This window comes from Ursus americanus, chromosome 20, assembly GCF_024610735.1.
Source record: "Ursus americanus isolate L20-20 chromosome 20, mUrsAme1.1.p, whole genome shotgun sequence".
In the NCBI taxonomy this organism is placed as follows: domain Eukaryota; kingdom Metazoa; phylum Chordata; class Mammalia; order Carnivora; family Ursidae; genus Ursus; species Ursus americanus.
This window is the reverse complement of record NC_142146.1, coordinates 39,126,932-39,147,851: the sequence shown is the minus strand read 5'-3', so window position 1 is coordinate 39,147,851 and position 20,920 is coordinate 39,126,932. Positions and strand designations below refer to the sequence as shown.

General features: G+C 41.6%; 1 protein-coding gene across 7 annotated transcripts in view; it reads left to right on the top strand.

Annotated features, from left to right (window-relative positions):
• The window catches only part of SLC9A9 (solute carrier family 9 member A9), a 661,514-nt gene that overhangs the window by 536,604 nt on the left and 103,990 nt on the right, over nt 1-20,920 (top strand). For all 7 annotated transcript variants that reach the window (XM_087870270.1, XM_045813403.2, XM_087870269.1 and 4 more), the window contains one exon: nt 10,480-10,531. In XM_087870270.1, the coding sequence (XP_087726396.1) occupies nt 10,480-10,531 (52 nt within the window). The remainder of the gene's footprint in view (nt 1-10,479; nt 10,532-20,920) is intronic.

The window sequence follows — 20,920 nt, the reverse complement described above, 5'->3', positions numbered from 1 at the left end:
CACTTGGCTCTGATAAATCCCTAACTGCCCAAGCAGGCCACCCTAAGTGAAGCCTTAGGGAAGAAAGTCCAGATAACTTGATAAGCTATTGCATCTATCTTCCCACCAAAGGCTGTTAGTGTGCTTGTGGCTTAGGTTAAAAGAAATTAGTCTAAGTATTCAGTCTCAATCCAGTTTCTCATTGACTGTTATCTGCAGCCTGAAATTAGCTTACATCTTGGCAGAGCTAAGTACTCCAAATTCAGAGGAAGTCTTGCCAAACTTAAAGAACAGGATGTAGATCTGCATTTGTGTCTGTGACATGTACTTGTTTATTGGTGTTTATTTTTCAAAGAACATAATGTTTTCAGCCTACTTATATGTTCCCAAATGTATTTCTAAATTGTCAGACATTATAAACACTGGCCCCGTGGCTCATCTACACATCCAGAGCACACCTACTCTAATCAGTCTTTACACTGTAAATAAGCCTTCAGTGGAGCCAGAATCACGAGGAAAATCTATTTTAAGATCAGGTGAGGAAGGGTAAAATATAACTCTTTTTGTTTTCAAGATTTTATTTATTTATTTATTTGAGAGAGCACGCGTGCAAGCATGGGAGAGAGGCAAAGGGGGAGGGAGAGAGTCTCAAGCAGACTCCACCTGAGTGTACAGCCTGATGTGCAGCTCGATCCGCGACCCTGAGATCATGACCTGGGCTGAAGCCAAGAGTCAGATGCTTAACCGACTGAGCCAACCAAGTGCTCCTAAAACATAACTCCTATGCTGGAGATGTTCACAGCTAACTCATTCAGAAGGCCTATGTAGCAAAGATAACAACATCAACAACCGCCCCAGCAAGAATAGCAGCTACCACTCTGGACACTTTCGAGGTCAAGTCCTGTGCTGAGCCCCTTGAGTGCATTATCTCACAGTCACCCTGGAATCGTTCCTATTCATATTCCATCTTATGGAAAAAGAAACTGAGGCACAGCTTCTTGCCTGCAGTCACACAAGTAAATGATGGGACTAGCTGGTTGTTGTGTCTAACTCCTGCTGATTGTGCTATATGCCTCTTATTAGCTGTTAGCTGGTATTTTCGGTAAACTGTGTCAGCAAAAGATAGAGACGAGACCCTTCTTTACTCTGATCGGCCTGATAGTGTCCCACCCGTAACCTCTGGGAGAAAAAAGAAAGTCACATGGGCAGCCTCTGGACATGAGGACAGGAATGTCACATGAACCCTTGATCCAGCCAGTTTCAGTTTGGTAATCAGATATGTCCCAATGTGGGAAAGTGTAACCTAGGAGAGCATTCAGGAAACCAACAGATGACAATGTTTCCATGCACTTGTGGAAACCCAGAGTGGCAGCCCTGCTCTCAGCAGCATCCCTGACTTGTATCTTACTCTTCTATGGGAGTTTGCAGTCATATTACATGCTTCATGCCCCCAAATTGTGGAACTTCCTGTTCTTCCTTCACTTCACTGGCACATATGTCATCTTATCACTTCCCAAATCTAAAATCAGAGTTGCGTCTCATTCCCCATTAACCTTTATGCTCTAAAACCAGTCTTCTGATAGAAGTATAAAATCATCTACCCAGTTGCTAACCAAGACACTCACTGTCACACCTCTGATATAATCCCTCATCCTTTGCCTGAAAGCAAGCAAGAAATAGGGGGCTGTTGTTTTTCCTGATACTGAGCCCACATTGATGACATTTGGCTGTCTCCCATGTGGTTCTGTCCCACGTAGTGCATATTAATCCAAACCAAAATTTTCTACATCTATTGCTATAACCTTCTTTCAGAAAATGTTCACCTCTTTCCAAGATTATAATAAATTACTCTCCTGAGGCTCTTCCCTACCAGCCTCTCTGTAAATAAGATTCCCAAACTGTCTTCAAATACCAAATATGACACACCCTTCTCTAGCTTCCTTTAACCTTCCTGGTTCACTGACCTTGACCTTGAAACATCCATCATACCTCCCTTATTCCTTGGACTTTACTGTTTGGTCTCAACCTCCACTTCAGACAGCAAATAGCCAAAACTCTGGAGCGGGAGAGGCTATTTTTCTTGACCTTGTGTATAGAGCTAACCTTGCTTCACTCACAATAGATATGCTCAGACCTGACCCTGAGCTTGTTTCATCTTTCTAACAGGATGTATACCTCAGGGAAAAATTCCCACACATACTTCTTCTGTAATATGGTTAACGGCAGGGGTGAACGGTTCTGGTCCTGAGTGGAAATTCAGAAACATTCCAGTACTTGCCTCTCCTTCACTTCACAATCTGTCTGTCATGTGCCACCACCACCCCTCCAAGTATACATCTATCAGATTCATCTCTTCTCTACACCTTTATCTTCCTTTAGATTCTAATGGGCTCTTGGGTAGACCATCGCAGTAGTCTACTATTAAATGACCTTCATGCTTCTAGTTTCTTAACATCATAATTTTACCACCAGTGATTTTTCTGGAACAGAAATCTAATTATTTAAACCCCTACTGCCTACAGGAAACAAAAAAAACAAAAACAAAACAAAAAACAAAACACTTTTCCTAAGTATAGCCTTCAAGGCCCTTTATAATTTATCCTCAAATTACTTTCTGATCCCACCCCAAATAACTCTGTCCACCTCATCATGTATAACCTTCACAGTCTAGCCACACAATGCTATTTATCATGTCTTAAACCTCCTTGGTACTTTTAAACTTATATGCCTTTGCCCATGCTGTGTCCCCAGCCTGGAGTGCCTTCTCCCAGATTCCTTTTCACTTATCATTAAACTTATCCTCTCTTTTGTGTTGGTCCAAGCCTATCGATAGTGATGCTGTGGGCTAGGAATGCCTGAGACACGCACCTGGTTGTATTACTCATAGAGAGATCTCACAGACATTTTCCCTAGCAAGGCCAGTGTTGTGGCTGGACCAGCCCTTGTGGTTTTCATCATGATTGCAAGATGCCCACACTTCAAAAACCTTCAGGGAACTATGAAGGAATAAGATTTATTACTCACACATCCTGGAGGGTATACTTGACATGCTTGAGGCCACACAGCAAGGTTGTGGGTAGAGTGAGAGAAAGAACATGGACCTAGGCTTCTGCCTTTACTAGGGTCCAAGATGGTGTTTCTAGGTTTTCACTTGTTCACTCTTGAGTAGCTAATGTAAAGCATAAGAGCAGGAATTAGGGCTTGGGTAATCAGAAGTGGGGTCACCCGCGTGGTCAGTCATCTAGGCTACCCAGGGCTTTCTGAAAGAGGAAACTTTATGAATGGGACAGCTTAATTCCTTGTTGGGTTGTTTAACTAGTAGCTGTATCATACAGCTGGCAGTATGTTTATTCAAGATAGATGTATTTTGAAATGGATGCCTCAGCAAACAAAAGCTTAATGTCAGGCACTTTCACTACAATCAAAAAGCTTAATGTCAGGCATTACACAGCAGTCACTTTCCAATAACCTACTCCTCTGTGAAATGTACCCAACCTCTCTACAGCCCATCTTGGTTGGGCTATCTGTTGGTGTATTCAAATAACTGTGTACAATGCTTATCTCACCATACCATAGCTCTTGGTTTCCAATGTCTGTCTCCCTATTAGATCTTGGGCCATTGAGGACAGGAATCCTGTCATTGACCTTTATATCCTAGCATATATAATTTATAGAAAAATCTACTCTTGGCTTTAACCTATATTGTATTTACCATTCAATGCAGGGTACATCAATTTTTTTCCATTTTTTTCCCTCTTTTTAAAAATTTTATTTATTTATTTGAGAGAGAGAGCGTGAACAAGGGGGAGGGGTAGAGGGAGAGGGAAAAGTAGACTCCCTGCTGTGCAGGGAGCCCAATGTGGGATTTGATCCCAGGACCCTGGGATCATGATCTGAACCAAAGACAGACGCTTAACCAACTGAGCCACCCAGGCACCCCAATTTTTTTCCTAATAATAACAAGAACAATAAGAACATCAGCAAATGTTTCATGAGAGCTTTGTAGGTAGCAGTCAATATTTTACTCACTTTATATGTATAAACTTATTTTAGTCTTCATATTAGCCCATAATGTAGATATATACTTATCCCCATTCATTACTGAGAAAACTGAGGTTTAGAGAGGTTAAGTAATTTGTCCCAAAGTTATAAATCCAGTAAATGACAGAAATGAGATATGAACTCACACAGCCTGGCTCCATGGTCCCAACTCTTAACTATGGTGCCACGTTGAAACAGTGAAATGAACTGAGGAGAGTTTTTTCATTTCCTTTAGTTCATTTTCTTATTTCCCCCAAAACATTTAGAATGTTTGAATGATTAATTACATTAATTTTGGTCCTACATAAGCTCCACTAATATTTACTCAAGTGATGCGGGATGGGGGGTGGTGAAGTACCACGTTTGGGCCCCTGTGTGATGTTCTTAGAGCTACATGATAGTCCCCAAACCTCTGGGGGTGCCTTGCACACTCCTCCGTTGTCCTGCTATATGTATGTGCTCAGCATCCAGTCACTTTTCCCTTACGGAAAATGTCGTTTTTCACACTTAATACAATTCTTATAGAAAATGGTTTCTCCTCCCCCACCACCCAGCCTCTGTCAGCTGGGGGCTCAAAAGAACCAAAATTGCACCTAGGACTATTGGGATTCACACAATAAGACTAAGCCCTAGTAATATTTCACTGCCTTTCTGGAGGTGCTAAGTGATAAGGATCGAATGGATTTTGTTAACTTTAATGGGAAAAGTGAGCCTTTTGTTAGTTACTCACCTTGCTTCCCCTCGAAGAAAAACCCACCTTTGGAGCATTCTTTTCGGCCCCGATTGGATATGGAAGCATCCTAAGATTTCAATATGTCTAATAAAACTCACCAAAGAATGGAGGCGCGATAGGAGGGGAGGTGCATTATGGTAGCACGGAGATGAGTTTTGCTCTGAAAATGGAGCTGGATGCTCATTGTAAATGAGGAGCCTGGAGTGAGATGTTTGAGAGCACAGCTGGGAATATGTGAGAAGCTCACTTTCATTTTCATTTGAATACAGTAGAGGCAGCACTTGACTTACTTAAAATTAAAAGGTACATCAGGAATGCAAAACAGTGTATAACATTTTAACTAGTCTTTTTTAGTTGCTTTTTAATCTTTTACTGGTTCTTCTTTTGTCTGTATTTTTTATAAATGTTTAGGGGGCTATGTGGTTGTCCATCATCCGCCCCGGCTTCCCTTTTCTAAAGTTGCGCACACCTTTCCAGTTATTTATCCACACCTGCCCCTAGTCTTTCTAATCACACGGTGCTTCCTTTTCACGAACTTCTCTCTGCTCTCCTTCTGCTCAGCTCTACCCATACCCTCTCTTCCCCTTGCTCTTCAGACACCTTCCTTTCTTTCTTCGTTGCCCTCTTACTCCACCAGCCTACCAGGAAATTTGAAATAAATTCCAATCTGGGAAGTTTGGCCCTCCTTAAATAGAAATGATGTTTTACTATGAAATCCCTGATGTGCTCTGGCCACTTACAATGCTTAGCTGTAGATATTCCTATACATTCAAGGGCCGTCCATTGCAGAACTGGGGACTAGGAGGGCTGATCTTGAAATTAGTGAGCAGTGAGTATGGCAGTGAGCACGGACCCCAGTGATTTTTTTTTAAATACTGATAATAATAAAAATAATAACATGGACAATAGCTGCTAACATTTTTTGAGAGTTTACTAGGTACCAGGCCCTAAGCTAACTACTTTTATAAGTATTTTCTCATGTAATCTTCTCGTGAACCCTGGGGAGCACGTTCTGTTATTATCACCATTGTACTAATGAGGAAAACCCAGCACAGTGAGTGATGCAGGTCACACAGCAGTGAGAGGCTCTTAAGAGCTGGGTTTCACTGATGCTTCAACAACCACAGAGTAGTTGTGAGTCCTGGGATTCCAGCTAGGGCTGGTATGTCATGACGAGCTCTGGCTCGGCCTACACAGCTGCATATGATCAGACAGGTGAACACGGGGTGGGCCAGAGTTGCCATAGCCGGAGCAAGGTGATCACAGGTGCCACAGAAAGGGCTGGGTCTGGGAACAGAGAACAGAGTTGGCAGTATACAGCTATGTACAGTCGAAGTCAGTGAAAACATTAAGTGATGGGGGATCTGAACAAGGTAGGGTGATCAGAAGGGGAGGGACAGTGGTGGAAAGTTCAGGAAAGGAGGTGATGCCTCAGAGATGCCCAGTGGTGACCATGCTGGAGTTTGGAGGGAGGGGATTCAGTCGACGGGAGAGGCATTGGCAGATCTGGGTAAGGCCACAGCTCCGGGATTGTATTGGGTAATAGGGCTCAGAAATAAGGACAGGTCCAGTTAGCAAACCTGGGGCATTGCGTCTGGATCAGATGAACAGAAAGGGTAGCTTAACACCATGGGAAGGGGGCAAAGAGCCTTGGGTATCACCTAAGGAGGTTGAACTTCGTCCCATACACACCTGTGATCTCTCACCTGGGGAGCTGCTACAAACACCACAAGCTGTGTGACATCATGTCTTCTTTCTGTTAATCTCTCAAAACCCATAGCGCGTACATTATCTTTTATACCTTAAAGTGAGTGGACTCAAGGTTAACCCTCCAGAATGTCACTTTCACACTTGGACTTGCTTTCTTGAATAAGAGAGTAAGAGATACAGATGCAGCTGGGATGTTTGCTTAACCCTGGGGATGCTGTGTGAATGTGCCATGCATGCTGATATCAGTTCACATATCACAATAGAGAAAAGGTTAGAAAATTGCCCCCAGAGGCCTCGGGGAGTTGGTGTGGGGAAGTAGGGCAGACAGTGGGGCAAAGAATAACGGTGTTTTACTTGTAAGCTCTTCTATAACATTTCAGTTTTATTGTTTTGTTGTGTATGTGTGTATGTCTGTGTATTATAAACTTGGAAAGATGTATTAAATTTGACCATGAGGTAATCAGTCCCATACTAAATTAAAAAGAAAGAGGGAGCACAGAGACAATTTGCTAACGTACTGTTGCAGACAAGAAATCAAGGCAATCTAACTGGCAGATATAAGAATTTTAAAAAAGAGAAAGAATAGTAGCCAGGGGCCATTTAATGTGGGCATTAAGAGGTTCATAGAGCGCTGGGAAATCATTATAACACCGCAAGTGCTAGACTTTATCGGGCCAGTGGCGATGCTGAGACTGCCAGTAAAGAGCTGAGTATCCCCATCACTCTCTGTTTAAGGAGGCAGGGAGCCAGGGAATATGATTTAGCAAGATTTTTATCAAAAGGAGCTAAAATCACAAGAGAAAGAGGCATCGTTCTTATGAGCCTTTCCTTCATAGCGCGTAAATGATAATAAATTTTTTAGATTTTTCTAACTCAGCCTGGCAAACTGCATACTCCGTGAGGGCAGGAACCACATCTGTTTTGTTCACCCAGCTGCTCCAGGACGGAAGTCGCTTATATGGAGTTTCTCTTTCCTCAAGTCACTTGAGATGCTCTGTCTGCTCAAGGCCAAGAAGGGCTACGGGCCTGGTCCCAGGAGCAGACCCTGACCTTCCATGAAATGGCAGGAGGGAGGAGGCCTTCTTGCTCCCAGTAGAACAGCAGTTCTTAGGCCTCTGAGATGCTCTTCACTGAGTCCCACATTACACTGAAGAACTTAATCCGCAGCCATCATTCCTCAGCTCCATCTGGCTGCTGGAATAATTGAAACTAGAAACGTCTGCTTTGATTGCTGCTGAAAAGGAAAGCTTAAATTTACATGGAAAACCTCAGTACTGCCTCCAACCTTAAACGTTGGGTTTCTTGGGAAATTCGATTTCTGTTCTCTCCAGGTTTCTAGATGGGGAACCTGAAAAAGGCCCTAAACAGATGTGGCAGTGGGAACTTCAGGACCCTCAGCACCACTCGCAGCCTACACAGGTTTCAGGAGCCCTCCGGGGAGGGGGACAGGGAGAAGGGGGATCTGGGCTTACCCAGAAATCAAGGCTCCAAGGGGCTCCCAGCATCATCCACAGAGCTCAGACCCAGCAGACCCTTGAACATGGCCCAGGCTCGTGAGAGAGGGGGCCAGGGTGTCTCCACACTCGTCCCTCAGTGTTCACAGAGGCTGGACCCGGGCCGTCTGCACCATTCAGTGTCATTACCTGACCCACCTCGGGAGGCTGGGCCTTAGCTCCCCCTCTACTCTTTCTCCCCTCCCCTTCCTCATCTCCTCCCTCCCTCTCTCCTCCTCTAGCCCTCCACCTTCAGTGACCCTTCACCAGCTCCCCTCCTCCTGGACTTCTCTCTCTCTCTGCCCCCCCCCCCACCCCCCTGCACTACCTCCTTCCTCCCTTCTGGCTTTGGGAGGCTAATGCCTTATCCATTCGGCCACAGGGTGACTCTCCCCTCTCTGTCTCTTTCCTCACCCCTCCTTCTCTCTCCTCCCTGACCCCTTCCCCTCCCTCCTACCTTTTCCCTTCCTTCTCTCCCTCTGACTTCAAATAGATCAAATAGCTCTTTCTACTCTAAGAAAATCAAAGGTTAGTCCCCACCAGAGGCTCTTCTCAGTTCCACATACAATAAATAGCTACCCATTTCACCCCCTGGGTTAGAAAGAAGAGGCTATTCATGCCCAGAAGACACTGATTTTTGAAGTATCAGAGGTATTTTAAACAAGCTGTCTCCACACTGCTTTCCTTTCACATGCTAGCACATCTGCTGACTGGTGGCTTCTGACCCTGCCTTCCCCTCCTCCACCTGGAGAACAGAACTGCAAGCCTACTAAAGACTTGTTTACAGGGGGAGTTGAAGGGAAGAAGAGAAAGCTCTAGGAATTGTGGCGTTCACAGGAAAGGCTCTGGGGGAGCTTGAGCCAGGTTTCTGAGGCTCTAAGCTGGTCCACCCGGTCCTCCCAGCCTGCCCCCACAACAGGCAGAGGCCCACTCTCTGGAGCAGAGGAAATTCAAGCTCATAGCCCCTCAATTGCTCTGGCCCTTCTGAGGCCGTGGGAAGAAACCCAGCATTGTGATCCCATGGTCCTGTGTTTTTGCAAGATTTGCAAGAGGAATATATTTTAACCACAGTTGGGTTTGATGACTGTTTCTTCCACTACTGTTTCGCTCAGTCGTACCTCTCCTCTGGTCATTTGGCCCTGGAGTGGGCATTTGGGGGATCCGACCGAGGGGAAGCTGAATTGGGAATGCATTCAGTTTGTATTTAGTAGAATACATGTGTGTGGTCCCCAGTCACTTCTGTGCATGGGCAGGTCCCGGCTGGCCCTCCCAGGGCAGGAAGGGCTTATAAGAATAGTGCCACAAGGCTGAATCAAAGATGAATATGACCCATGGCACCAGGCTTCAGAAGTCTGTGGGTAGTGGTAGAAAAACAAGGCTTGAATTGTACTGAGCCTCGTCTGTGGAAAATCCTTCCAATCATGAGAGGTGTAAATTCCAAGTGGAGGATTCCATTCTCATGGGTGCCCCATCAAAACAGAAATCGGGACTACATTCAGTGATGCACTGTATACATGGCTAAGCACGCTGTGCTTTGTTCATGGGAACTGCGTGACAGGAAGTTTATCAGGAACCTTGTGTCTGCAGGCCTTTGACCTGGAGCCGCCCCGCACCCAGCGAGCACATCTTACAAGGAGGAACACTTTAGTGCCTCCCAGCTATCAATAACTTTGATCGATCTCGCTGGAGAGAAGATTACCTCATCTTCCTATTCTCTCTTGTACAAAATCATTGCCATATAAAGCAAGTATCAAGGTATGCAAGCAAAACTTACAGAGGAAAAAGTTATCTTAGAAGTGTGTCAGCAGTTAATTAATTTGAATATTATTTATTTTATGGCTTTTGAGATGTCTGTTGCATTTGCCAGGTTTTTAAATTATGAAATGTTTTGTGATTTATTTTTTCTTTCTCAAGAGTTTCTTCCAAACCTAATTTTGTAACTGTATTTTTGTATTAATTTTCCTAAAGAGAACCCCCCCAAGTTGTTTAAGCCTTAGGCCCCACAAACCTGGATCGTCTTTACTGGCAGCCTTGGTGAGCATCAGGACAAAGGATTGTTTTTTTCTGTTTGCAGGCACCTGCCTCAGCCTGGGCCCCCACATTCCCAGAGCAGTTTGGTCAGTGAGTCCTGCAAAGGGAGCAGGTAGCCTTTCCTCCAGCATCTCTATTTTCGGGACTGTGGAGGTCTTTCTTTTTTTTCTTTTTTCTTTTTTCTTTTTTTTTTTTTTTTTTTTTTGAGAGCTCCTATTCCAGGTTCTCAGGCTTCTACTCCGATCGGGAGACAGCCGCGAGGAACAGCTGTTGGTGCTCAATCTCACTAGCCGTGCTGAGGCCCAGCTGCACAAGGTCTTACACTGACATAAATCCATTTGAAGTTCTTTTGATTCAGGGAGAGGTGGGGTGGTCTTCTGCCAAACCTTCCCTCTGATTTGTATCATATATGGTTCAGGCATTTGGTCACACAAAACTATCTCGTCTCATCTGCAGCAAGGGCCTTAACCCGTTTTCTGATTTCCTTAACAGAGTTGGTGTGGACCTGGATGAAGATCTGAAGGAGGAACCCACCTCACACCAGGCAAGTCGAAGAAGCCAATTCATAGAGTATAGAGATATGAAATGTTCTATATGGAATGTTCCATGCTTGTCCAGCACGTGGCCAACCTGAAGGGGGCTGCCTCCACTGATAAAACACATCCGATGACTATAAAATACCTGGGAATTCAGGGTATCAGTAACCTTTGCATCACCTTTAGAATGCTTAGAACTAGCACACCCTTGCACCCTCTCTGCGGCAACAGGAAGCTGGAAACTCTCCAGTGTAGAAGCAAGAGCATGGCTGCCCAGGGACTTGCTAGCTAGATAATCTCAGTGACATGAACTCAATGCATGTCCAATTCATGTTGGGCACACAACAAATGGGGCTGTTTCTCCCACATGGCTTCTCATTAATCAGGTCTAGGTGTATAGAAATATTGAAATATTGAAAATTTGCAAAAGCACAGCAAAACTGTCTAGGTGATCCATTCCTAACTGAGCTGAGCAACTGTTATCTGCAGAGACCTGAAAATCCTCGGGGAAATTTGTTCAGAACAATGTACTGTTCCCTCGAGTACAGCAAGTGTATTCTCCAAACTCTGAACTTGAACCTGACATCCCAATAGAATCTGCCATTGGCAATTTTGCATCAGCCATTTTTAACTCAGTACTTAAAACAAACAATTGCGTGGAAATGTTGCACCTTTTGTTGAAATTGTAAGCGGATAGACACAATAGAAAAATATAAATAAGTGATGTTGCTTATTGACTCGTGTTATGATCGTACCTGGATTTGAAAAGGATCCATCTCTCTTTTATTCTGTGATTTTTTTTTCTATTATGTCCTCAGTGGCGCACAGCTGGTTAGTGCTGCTAGGCAAAATGGGGCTACTTCCCTGGTTTACATAGACATAAAGAAGGAGGGATCTTGTGCTCTATAAAAAGGGCTGGAAAATTAAGTTGGTGATGATCCTGATTTATTGTGCTTTGATTTTCTTTATTTATTTATTTTTTCTTTTTTTTGGTAACGTGTTTCAAGGCCAGGCTGGTGCTGTTTTCACAGACTCATAGCCCAGGAAACACACCTAACTGCAGGAGTGAGCACAGCAGGGATGCCAGCTCACTGGGCTTGGGGCCAGCTCTATGACCTTAGATAGGAGATCAAAGCCCATCTCCTTATACTAGTGGGCTGTAATGAGTAGTTAGTAAGGTCTGGTGGTGGCCGATTTTTGAAAAGCATTTTCATTTCATATAGGTCAACTAATCCATTCTCCTACCTTCAAGCAAAACTTTTATCTAAATTCTATCTTTCTCTTCTTTTTCTTTAAAAGAAAGGAGATAGAATCAAAAAATTTATCAAAGAAAATTCTTTATCTTTCTCTAGCTGCCTAATATTTTGAAATCACATATAATTATTGGGAAGATTACCTACTAGCCTAACTCCTTCCTTTTAGAATTTAAACATTTCATTTTAGCTCATTCACACCATTGTTAATTCAGTAATAACGCCTACCTGAAGATACTGAAACCAGCAGAAAGTATTTTTCTGTTAGAGAAATGAGATAGTGCAGCTAGGTACAGTGAAAACTACATTGTATTTGGATCTTGGACAGATTTTTTTATCTTTGAGTCTCGGTTTCCCTATCTATAAAATGTGGATGATAATAAAGTCTTCTTCTCTAGGTTGGTATGACAATCAAGTGAAATTATATTAATGAAAACTATGTAACTTAATTAATTTAGTTAAATCCATCTCATGAAGGATTTGTGGCAGCTTACACACATAATAAAGTAATAGTAAGATATTTTAAGAAATTTTAAAATTCAATAAATAATATTAATCAGAGCAAAAAGTCAAAACCAGAGGAGTAAAAAGAATCATGAATGAGCAGATCATAAGGTCGTATATACTTGCTTAGTCAAACCATAAGTAAGCTTTGGTAGCCAAGGGGGAAAGGAAGAAAAAATAATCAACCATAGACTAAATTATTATCATTACAGGGAAAAATCATACTCTCTCCTCAAGCAGTAGAAAACTTCACAGCCCACTGTTTTAAAAGAAATTTCTCACTTGAGGCTTCCTGTACAGGACACAAAAAGAGCTATACAAATTTTAGCTAACTAACCTTATTATAAATTACACCATTCCCACTGAACTGTTGCTGCTTAAAAATAATTTGTCTTAGGAGGTGTCCTGGCAGTGTTCTTATTCACAATAACGTTTGACTGCTGAGGTAGCTAACATTTCAGAAAGCGATTTTCTCCAAACCTTGGAATAGTTCTTCTCTTCAGTGTCAAGTATAGGAAACAGTGGGATGGAGCTAGAAATAAAAGAAACCACAGTGTCCGTGCAGCTACCACCTGACCTGGACAGTTGTTTTGGTACTTTCCAAACCATGTGTCGAGAAGCTCTTTGCCCTCATTTTGGCTGACAGCTCTCCACTTATTATCAGCATCTGTTGCTCTGTTGGACTGAAGAGCATAAACTCTAATTCTTAGGAGGCTTGCATGTTTCCACTCGGTTTGCATTTATTAAATGGGGCTTGCGTTAACAAATAAGATGACTTTCACACTGGTCAACTTCTAAAAAAACAAGAAGAAGACTATTTTTACCAAAAGCTAAAAATTTTACACTTATGGCAATTACTGGTCGTACACTCTCAAAATCAATAATAAATGTGTTATTATATTTTTTAAGAAACCTCCTCTTTTTCTGTCTGTGGAGAGTAAAACAACCTTTGGGAAATATGAACACCTAGCTGTGACTAACTAGCAATGTCACAATTTTCCTTTCGCCTTGTAACAACTTTTGCGTGTGAGTGGTATTACACTCTTGCTTGTACCAGACCCAGAAGCTCCAGAAAGTAGTTTCCACATGCAGTTGTTAAAGTTTAAATATATACTCTATGCAGAAGTGCTTCTTCAAGAAATGGGAGATAGTACAGTCGTGGATTTTATGTCTCTTAAATTTAAAACAAAAACAAACAAAACAAAAAACCTCTGAGACTCCCCCCCACCCCAATCAAAGGAACTTTTCCTTGTAATTGATTCTGTGTCCTTGAGAGCACAACGATGCAGAGAAGTTAAGAATCACTGGAGTCCCACACTCACCTTAATTTTTTAAAGGAAATTCCTGCTGCCCAGGAATGGCGGCCACTATTGCTTCTCTTTTTCCCTTTTTGCCATTTTTCTCATGATCATCCTAATATTTGTTGAGTACAGACTATTGTTAACACTTCAAAGCACATTGTGTATATTAACTCAGTTTCCAAGATAACCCTGGGAGTGGGTTCTAATATTATCCCCATATTACATATAAAACAATTGTATACAAATGAGTTAAGGAGCTTGCCCAAGGATACATAGGGGGAAGAGGAAGAATGTTAACCTAGACAATCTGGTTCCAGAACTTCCACTCTTAAATGGCATGATTCATGCATCATTCTTTCATCCATACAAACCTCCGTGTCAGGCACTAGTCTAGGTGTGAAGAGGATGCAGCAGTTAGCACTTACAAGTTTTCACCCTCGCAGAGCTTTTACCCTCACGGGGGACACTGATAAGGAAAAAGGTAAACGACTACGTAAGTTCAGGTAACAATAGGCTAAAGCCGGTAGGAGAATGGGCAACAACAGAGAAGAGGCTATTGCCTCATCAGGGCCAGCCTCTCTGAGGAAGTGGCATTTGATCAGAGGTCTGAATGATATGCAGAAGTGAGCCATGTGAGATCTGGAGAAAAAAACAGTCCAGAAAGAGGCTACTGCCAGGAGGAAGACCACAGAGTCGCAGTGGGTTATGGTGCACTCGGCGAGCAGCAGGAAGGCCAGCGCGCCTGTGGCTTGGTGAGCAAGGTGGGAGCAGATGGGCCTGAACTGGGGGAGACAGAGAGGGGCCAGAGCACTGGCCGTGGTGATGACTTTGATTTGATTCTGTATGCAACGGAGGTAAACACTCTCCAAGGTTTGGAGCTTGGAAGTAATGGAATGAATCTTTTTTACTCTGCCAACTGTTACAATGAGGTTAACTTTCATCTTTTCAAACATAATTTTTATTTTTTTAACACTGTGTGCTTCTCTATGTACTCTCTGAAAGCTAACTTCCAATTTTTTTTATTTTTTTTATTTATTTATTTATTTTTTTTGCTTCCCATAGTTTCTTCATTGAAATTCTGTTTTTGGTTGCCCCTTACGCTTGTGTGTAACCTATGTGGATCAGTTCTGGTCACTGCAGCCCAAGAAAGTCAGAGCAGACCTGAGAAAGGTCCAGAGAAGGGCAACTTCCATAACTTAGCAGGGGAGATTAAAAGGATTACTATTTCTCCTGCAGAAAGATTAGCACTAAGAAGAAATACAATGAAGTGTCTATAAAAATATGAAGAGAATGAGTAAGGTGAACAAAGACTTGTTGGCCAATTCCCCGAAAACCATAACCTGGAAACCCCGGAAGCCCAAAACAGCTTGTTTGGGGAAGAATAAAAGGGTTTGTTCTTCTGCACAACTGATACTTACTACTCATGGTCATCTAGAGTTGCAGGCCTGGAAATATAAGTAGATTCAGGAGGAAAAGAGATTAATTAACAGATGCTGGGGTCCTCTCATCGTTAAATAAAAATTAATTTTTCCCTGTGAATATTTTCCAATATCCTAATAAGCTTATAGAAAACAGAATAAAGATATAGATATAGATATAGATATAGATATAGATGATATAGATATAGATATAGATGTAGATATAGATATAGATATAGATGTAGATATAGATATAGATATAGATATAGATATAGATATAGATATAGATATAGATATAGATGATATATCCCAGATTTAACAATTATCAACATTTTTCCAAACTGGTCCTGTGCTGTGGGAGTTGATCTCATAGAATATAAATTCCATACTATACCTCCACAAATATTTCAGAAATAGAATACTAAGCTCTATAAAATTGATCTGACCCAGATGAAGGGTTTTTTGTTGCATTATAACTAGTAGTATTTTGAGAAAAATAAAAGGCATTTTTCAGAGCAAATATCTTGGGTTTTCCCTTGGTAATATTGACTTTATTTTGGCTATAATTACTTTTGTTTTATACATCCAAAAGTATATTTCCTCCCACTAATTCTTTACTGCTTAGGACTAAATCCCATATATTTATCTTACCTATACATTCCACCATTGCATGCTCTAGAAAGCAGGAATAATCATGAGAAAGAGGAAGTGGAAGAAGGTGGCAGCCACAATTTAGTGAGCACTTTTTTATATATTAGGTTCCATGTATATAACCGCGTTTCTTTACCTTGACCAATCAAGACACCTCTTATAAACCCGATTTTAAAAACTACGAAATTGAAATTCAAAGTATTAAAGGAATTTTCCCAAGATGACAATGACAACAAATTTCAGATGCTTCAGCAACACCCAAACTCCAGTCTCTAGTTCCTCAACTCAGTGAGGCAGCTGCTGTCTGCTTGGACTGTTTCTGCTTGGAATCTATCTTCTCTCACTGCAATTGGAATAGGGCCTCCAGGCAGAAAGTCGAGAATATAGGCTCAGGTCATTTGTTTTCCTTCTCCTAAGAATCACAGTCCTTTGCTGCCAGTTATCTAATACCTGACTCCTAGCATATATTTATGAAACCGGTTATTCTATGATAGTCGACCATTACATATTTTGGAGGTAGTTTTGTAGGGGGAAGCATTGTTTTGTTTTCTTTTGTTTTTTTTTATTTTCAGACAAATGCATAGTATTATATATTCGAATCACAAGCCTCAATGTGAGACTCTTATCTTTGCTCTGATGTTTGTGGTTTGGGCACTGTCACTAAGGGATGTCATGAGTTAGGATCTTCTTATTCCAAGGTGCATTTTCCATTCGAATGTGTGTACATGGGTGTAAGTGTGTGTGTGTGTGTACATGCAGATAAAGGAGTTAACACGCTATTAAATTATGATATAAATAAGGCATTAATTAAGAATACTGTGAATTAAGTATAGTGAGATAATGTCAACTTTCTTCTGCCTGTAAATTGGTCTATCATCTTATGTCTTGCAATCAGTCTGAAATCCTAACATGGTATACTGGATCTAGGATAAGTTTTGATACACTTTTAAGGGGGGAATATATATTCTACACCCCAAATATGTCACCTTTGTGGATACACTCTATAAACTACAAAAAGTTATGCCTTATCATTTTATTCTATCTTCCCAACTCCCACTCCAATACTTTTTGCATCTGAAATTTATGATTCCAATATATAGTCGTATTAGCTTTCTATTCATAACAAGTTATCCCAAAAATTAGTGGCTTAAAACAACAAACATTTATTATCTCACAGTTCCTATGGGTCAGGAATTTGAAAGCAACTTAGCTAACTGTTTCTGACTCAAGGTCTTTTATGAAGTTGCAAACAGAACGTCAGCTAGAACTACAATCATTTGAAGGCTTGACTGGGGCTCCGGGATCCACTTCCATGTTGGCAAAAGGCCACCAGAGTGCTGCTGACTATTGGCAGGAAGACTCAGTTCCTTATCACATGTATCTCTCCATACAGCTGCTTGAGTGTCCTCACAATACAGTCACTGACTTCCCTCAACTGGTCCAAGACAGACAGCAAAGAGGAAGCCATGTGCCTTTTTATGACCTTGTCTCAGATGACACAACATCACTTCTGCCCCATTCTATTGATTAAAAATGAGTCACTAAGTACAATCCACACTCAATAGGAAGGAAAACTAGGCTCCGTTTTTAAAACAAAAAGTGCCAAAGAATTTATGGATACACATTTTTAAACCACTGCAATATTATATTATATTTACCTGAACCAAATAACTTATTTTCCCCTGGATTAACCTGAATCTCCTATACAGAAGAGTTATTTGAGCAGGCTTTTTCTATGTAGCTTAACCATGAGTTTAGCCCATCTGGAAGTTTGTCTATGTCTACATGTCACCTTAGCAGTTTTATCCATCCTCGACTAGTTCTTTCCTTCATTTTTTTTCTCCCTAAGTATATATTTTCTGACTATACCTTCTTGAGAACAATTATGAATTTATCATGGCACAGGGACGGTGAGAATATTTGTATAAAGTAGTTTCTATGTGAAACCTAAGAATTAATTATCTACCTTTTAAAATGTAAATTTAAAAAATTTCCTATTGACCTTCAATTATATTATGCTCCTTCTTCAAAATCCAGAAATTTTTCTCTTTAGGGGCACAGAATCTGGTCCTCTCCTTGGAAATGAGAAAATCAAAGCAATAAACTTGAAGTTATTACATAAATAAATTTCAAACTGTGGGGAAATGGTAGGGCAAAAGTACTGCTATCAAATTCTATTCACATGTACCACTGGAAAAAATGCTCTGGAACCCATCAGGAGCTCTACAGGTTTGTTATGATAATTATTTGTCTTTATTATCATTCTCTGCAACTTCCACTGACATTAATATTGAATATGAAATCTCAAGAAATAGAAAGGAAAATCTCTCTCTCTTAATCCATTGAATCCCCCTGAAATGAGGAGCGATCCCACATGATTATCCCTGAGCAGAGTTCATCTGGTTCACTTAACAGAGGCCCCACGTTTGAATATTGATAGAGAAGTGTATTTGCATTTGCTTAGTTCTTTTTCATTAAGGTTAATACAACAAACAGTCCCTTCTTGCTTTGGTGTCTGGTTTGCACAGATTTCTGGCCTGAGCCTTTTGTTTTCTCCCAGGGGTCCAAATAAGCATAAGACAAAGAGTACCTTCCTAATTTTCCTATTGCTCCCTCTCTGGGGTTGTGCTAAGGGCAAAAGGGTCACTCCCTACTGTGCTCAGTCACTTCCCAACCTCTGATCTATTCCTTCGTTTAAGGAGGAAAAAGAAAGATATCGAATATCCCAGTCACTTTTACCTTTTCCCAGAAATAGAAGCTAATAAAGGAACCAGAAATTGCACATATATCAAACGCTCTGCTTCTAGAAGTATCAAGGGCAAATAAAAGTTAAGATTCAGTGCTCTTGAATCTCCAGTTCCCATTTACAGTGTGAAACATGAGGCTCCAAGTTGATAAGTGTATTGTTATTAAATGGTAAACAGTAGAGTCAGGACTCAAATCTTGGTTTTCAGTTTCTGAATCCTCTGTCTGTTCCAACATGTGCACCACTTTCCCTCTGGGATAAAGGAACTCAAAAGAAAAGAAATACTGCTAGTGACAAAGAAAATACCATCAAGTTCCAGATTCTGCTTCTAATGATCACTCACGTCCATTGTCCTTGGGTGTGAGTTGATCTCTGCTTCAGAGTAATCTAGGTAAATTAATGCTACCTGCTGTCCTCTGCTCATCTGGACCCTCCCAGAGGCTTGCCCTCCATGCTGCCTCATCAGATACCTTCCCTGTTCCGGGGTGAATGCAACGGCTGGCCTTCCCTTGGCACATTTATCTTCAACCCCCAGTGAACAAGCAGAGCACACAGTAGACTAACTCATTTATTTCTACTCATTTATTGATGGCCTTTCATAACCGAGTTATTAAGTCATCAATAACTTCAGAGAAATAAATGAACAGATCCAGAACTGGGCCAACAGATATTTAAGATACCCACTGAAAATTTTATCTAGGATCAGCAGAAAAGTCAATGCTGGGTCATCAGTGGCATTTCCCTCACTGGGAAAACATGGTCTATGTTTTATTCTAATTAAAACCCAGTCTGTTTCTTTACAAACTAGTAAAATGAATAACACCTGCAATCTCCCGAGTAAAATGAAGTTTGAAAAAAAAGATTACATTTGTTAACATTTTTCCAAAGTGCCACCTAATATGTGTTGCTCTTATCAGCTGTCAAAAAACTATCTCTGAAAGTCTTGCCAGAAATAGAGTATAAGATCTTTCACAAGGGCTTGTGAGTTATGGTATATTCCCCTCAGGAAATAAAATCAAAAGGATCAGGAAAGGGGAAAGAAGGGCAGAGAAGGTTTCTAAGACCTTGGAAAACCCTTGAAGCCCGTATCTGGGAGTCTGGAGAAATTCCTAACACAGAAGTTGAGTTTCTTTAGGGACACTTTTCACTGCCATCAGCACTTTACCCAGGAGGTGGGAGCCACGCATTTTCATCATGTTTTGGGGTGTAGATAGCTGCTCTGTCTCATGATACATGATAACCCCAGAATCCTGACCTCATCTCCCTGTTCAAGTATTTCTTTGCCTTAGTTTGCTCCCCACTTATACCTGGGGGCCCCATCTGGATGAGAGGAATCTTGGCTGCTGAGGGGTCACAAACATGCTTGGAAGCCTCTCTGTGCCTCAGTTTCCTCATCTGTCAGATAGGAATAATAATAGAACATACTTCATCAAACTGTTATAATTATTAGAACAGTTCATACATGAAAAGCACTTAGAATAGTGTCCGGAACATGGTGAGTATTTAAGAAGTGTCGGCTGTTGTTGCTGTTGTCGTTAATAAAAAATATAATGTTTTCCATAAGATTAGGACCTTGGAGTCCAGCCAGTCCCAATTTCCTCAATTCATTTTGCAGACAAGGAAACTGCAGCCCAGTAACTTATCATACAATGTCTGTGCTTTCCAGAGTTTAAAGACTAAATGAGATAACTCACCAAAAAAAAACATCATCTTTGGAGTCCTGTAGTCTTACATTCAAATTCTAGCTCTGTCACTTACTAGCCTGTGACTTTGGGCTCCTCTCTTCCCTTCTCTGGGCCTCTCTACGGCCTCAGCTATAAATTAGGTAAAACATGACCACCTTGCTAGAGTGTTTTGAAAACTGAAAAGTAATGACTGAAAAAGTTTTTTTTTAATATCTTTTTTTTAAAGATTTTATTTATTTATTTGTCAGAGAGAGAGAGAGAGAGAAAGCACAAGCAGGGGGAGTGGCAGACAGAGGGGGAAGCAGGGCCCCACTGAGCAAGGACCCCGATGCAGGACTCGATCCCAAGACCCTGAGATCATGACCTGAGCTGAAGGCAGACGCCTAACCAACTGAGCCACCCACGCATCCCAATGACTGAAAAAGTTAATGACTGTAGCTGGCATGCTGCCAAGGAGTTAACGAGCATTTGCTAGCTGGGCACTGTCGTTACCACCGTCATTCAGCAGGGCAGAGAGGGTGCTGGACCCCCAGGCCCCTGCCTGCCAGCCAAGCTCACCACCACACAGACCGTTGTTACTTAAAAACAACCAACCAAACCAAACACATGAATTTGCTTACACTACTTTCTCTCTGTTTTCTTCAACGACTAGCTTGTCATCGGTAGATGTTATCGGCTATCAAAATTTACCTGTGCCTGCTGATGGATAAGATTTTGTAAGCCCTTTATTGTTTTTCAAAAAAGAAAAGGAAAAGGAGAGAGAAAGGCGACTCCCCGCTGTTGGCCCCGAGTTTTTCTAACTTGTTCGGTTTGGGGTGAGCAGTGTTACTCTGCCAGCT